This window comes from Vicia villosa, linkage group LG3 (assembly GCF_029867415.1).
Source record: "Vicia villosa cultivar HV-30 ecotype Madison, WI linkage group LG3, Vvil1.0, whole genome shotgun sequence".
In the NCBI taxonomy this organism is placed as follows: Eukaryota; Viridiplantae; Streptophyta; class Magnoliopsida; order Fabales; family Fabaceae; genus Vicia; species Vicia villosa.
The window spans coordinates 40,960,236-40,963,238 of NC_081182.1; the positions used below are offsets into that span (position 1 = coordinate 40,960,236).

Genomic DNA, 3,003 nt, shown 5'->3' on the forward strand with positions numbered 1-3,003 from the left:
TAAGATGCTCATATTTTTTCCTAAAGTAGATATTAGTTGTTGAAACATCAAAAGCCAGCGAAAACTTCATGATGGATTTACCCTCTACATTTACCTCCCCGAGATCATACCTCTCATGCATGCCCTCAAAACCTCTTGTTATGCTCCCTACATGTCCATTTAGACCCCTTCCTAGAAAAATCTTCTCTCCTTAGGATATATTGTGAAATAAGCTTTCTAAATCCTCACAAATTTTTACTTTAAGTTGTTCTTCTAACCCAACCTACCGTGCGTGAGCACTAATAACATTAAAGGTGTCTTGTTGCATTACAAATTTCAGGATTATGATCCATTCTCCTACTCTTTTCACATCCACGTTATCCTTCTTTCACTCATTGTCTACAATAATCCTCATCTCATTTCTAGATTTAACTTTGTTGGTGTACCAAAGCTTAAAATCCGAGTTGTCTAATTTTTTCGCATTTTCACCCGCCCACTAAATTTTTTGTAGACACATGAAATTGATCTTCCTATTAACCACAACGTCCATTATTTCCATAGATTTTTCAGTAAATGTGCCTATATTTCATGTTTCAAAACGAATCTTATTCTCATGAACTAACTTCTTTACCCAAATTCATTCATAAAAAAGTGGCAACTCTAGCTTATTTTTCACTACACCTAGGCGGCGTTGCAACGACCCTTACTCTTCTAACATTATACTTGAGTCATACAACGCATAGCATCCGGACAACAACCTAGCATTCACATTATTACTATTACGTAATTGATCCATGAATTGACATGTAACAAAGAATTAAACATTTTTATTTTCTTAATCAATCAATACAAAAGTTATTTCAGAAAAATAAAAATTAGTGGAGTAACTTACAGATCAATGCATCTGTAATGGCTAACTAAAGTAGAAATCATCATCCTCATCAAGAACAAAAGGGTAACTAAGGCATGGTTGATATCCAACATCCATCAAATGCTGCACTAATTTACTGTTTACTTCATATATCTCATCAATCTGTGGATGAGACTTGGCCTTGGCCACAAACTCGTGCTTTGAATTCTTCAACTCAATCCAACTACAGGCTGGTTCTTTCTTCAAACCTCTCTCTTTCATTACATTTCTAATATTGTTAGCATCACCCCATCTACCAGAAGCAGCATAAATGTTAGATAACATAACATATCTACCAGTGTTTTCAGGTTCCAACTTAAACAAAGCTTCTGCAGCTTTTCTAGCAAGTTCCAAGTTTTCATGAACTCTACAAGATCCCAACAATGCACCCCACATTGCAATGTTATTTTTAGTTCCATATAACACTTTCTCAATCAAACACATGGCTTCTTTAAGCCTGTTTTTCCTTCCAAGCAAATCAATTAATAACGCATAGTGATCACTTTCTGCCTTCACTCCGTATCGCCTTTCCATTGAATCAAGCAACTCTAACCCTTCGTTAACTAAACCTACGTGATTGCAAGCAGAAAGTAGTCCAAGAAATGTCACGTGATTTGGTTCTATGTTGGCTTCTACCATTCTGTTAAAAACAACCAACGAATCTTCGCCGCAACCATTTTGTGCAAATCCATTTATTAATGTATTCCAAGACACAACATCCCTCACATGAATCATCATCTCAAACAAATTTTCAGCTGATTTCATATCTCCACACTTTGCATACATGTCAATCAAAGCATTACATACATACACATTAAACAAGTTGCCACTACTTCTACCTCTAATAATTTGACAATGAACCTGTTTCCCTTTTCCTATAAGAGCCTCACTTGCACAAGCATCTAAAACACTTACAAAAGTTTGTGCACTAGGCAGTACCCCTTCTTCAATCATTCCGCGAAAAACTTCCAAAGCTTCGCAACAACGTCCATTTTTCACAAAACCTGTTATCAAAGCAGTCCAAGAAACCATGTTCTTAATTGGCATTTCATCAAACACCTTACATGCATCCTCTATTCTCGATGCTTGACTGTATGTAACAACCATTGATGTCCAAGACACAACATCTTTCTCTAACATCGAGCGAAAAATACGAAAAGAAGCATGGGGTTCTCCACATTTTCCATAAGCATCAATCAAAGCATTGTTGAGAATCACATTGGAGTGAAATCCAACTATAACTGCCACCCCATGAACCTGCCGCAACCATTTAACATTACCCAAACAAGAACAGCTACCCACTATGCTACCAAGCGTGAACTCATCTAACATCAAACCACCACAACCCTTTTGCATCATCCTAAAGAATTTAACTGCTTCTTCATAAGACCCATGACGTGTTAAACCGGATATAAACGAGTTATAACTAACGAGGTTTTTTTGCGGCATTTTATCAAACAGTTTATAAGCTTCATTGAAAGCTCCTTTTTTGCAGTAAAAAGAGAGCAGTGTGTTCCACGAACGTGTTGTTTTGATGGGAAGATCGTCAAAGGCTTTGTGGGTACTCTCTACACAGCCACATTTGGAATACAAATCGATTAGTCCATTGGCGAGAAAAACGTCAGGGAAAAACGCTGTTTTGATAAGGTGAGAGTGCAAGGCTTTGGCATGCTTCAAGCTTTTCGCTGTGACACAGTTTGAAATAAGAGACGAAAGGTTTTCAATCGTGGAGGTTATAACATCGGTGTGAAACATTACCGTGTTTATTTATGAGTCAACTGGTTAGGAACAACGTGAGAAAGATGTTTCATTAGTGGGGCCTCTTGAACATAGAACTGGCTAGGGCCGTTAAAAAAACCTATGAACTCAATCGAACCACTAAACTGAACTGAATTGAAGTTAAAATATCTGAATCAAGTTAGTGAATCAAACTATTATTTTTACTAACGGTTCTAGAACCGATCAAAGTTAACCAAAACTTAACTATTATTTTTAAAGTCTGAATTTTTAAAACTTGACTAGTGTATAGTCTCAATGTATACTGGAAAATTTCAATATATCCGCGGTATTGAAATGAAATTGATGCATGGTTATACTTTTGATATATAACAACT

The 3,003-nt window shown here is 36.4% G+C and overlaps 1 protein-coding gene across 1 annotated transcript; it reads right to left on the reverse strand.

The window, feature by feature from the left end:
* Positions 1-795: 795 nt before the first annotated feature.
* LOC131657931 (pentatricopeptide repeat-containing protein At2g21090-like) lies at positions 796-2,656 on the reverse strand (the record flags this gene model as incomplete). The annotated part of the gene is made up of 1 exon (XM_058927277.1): positions 796-2,656. A coding segment is annotated over one exon (1,764 nt), but the record flags the coding sequence as incomplete, so codon positions are not given.
* Between the last annotated feature and the right edge of the window lie 347 nt (positions 2,657-3,003).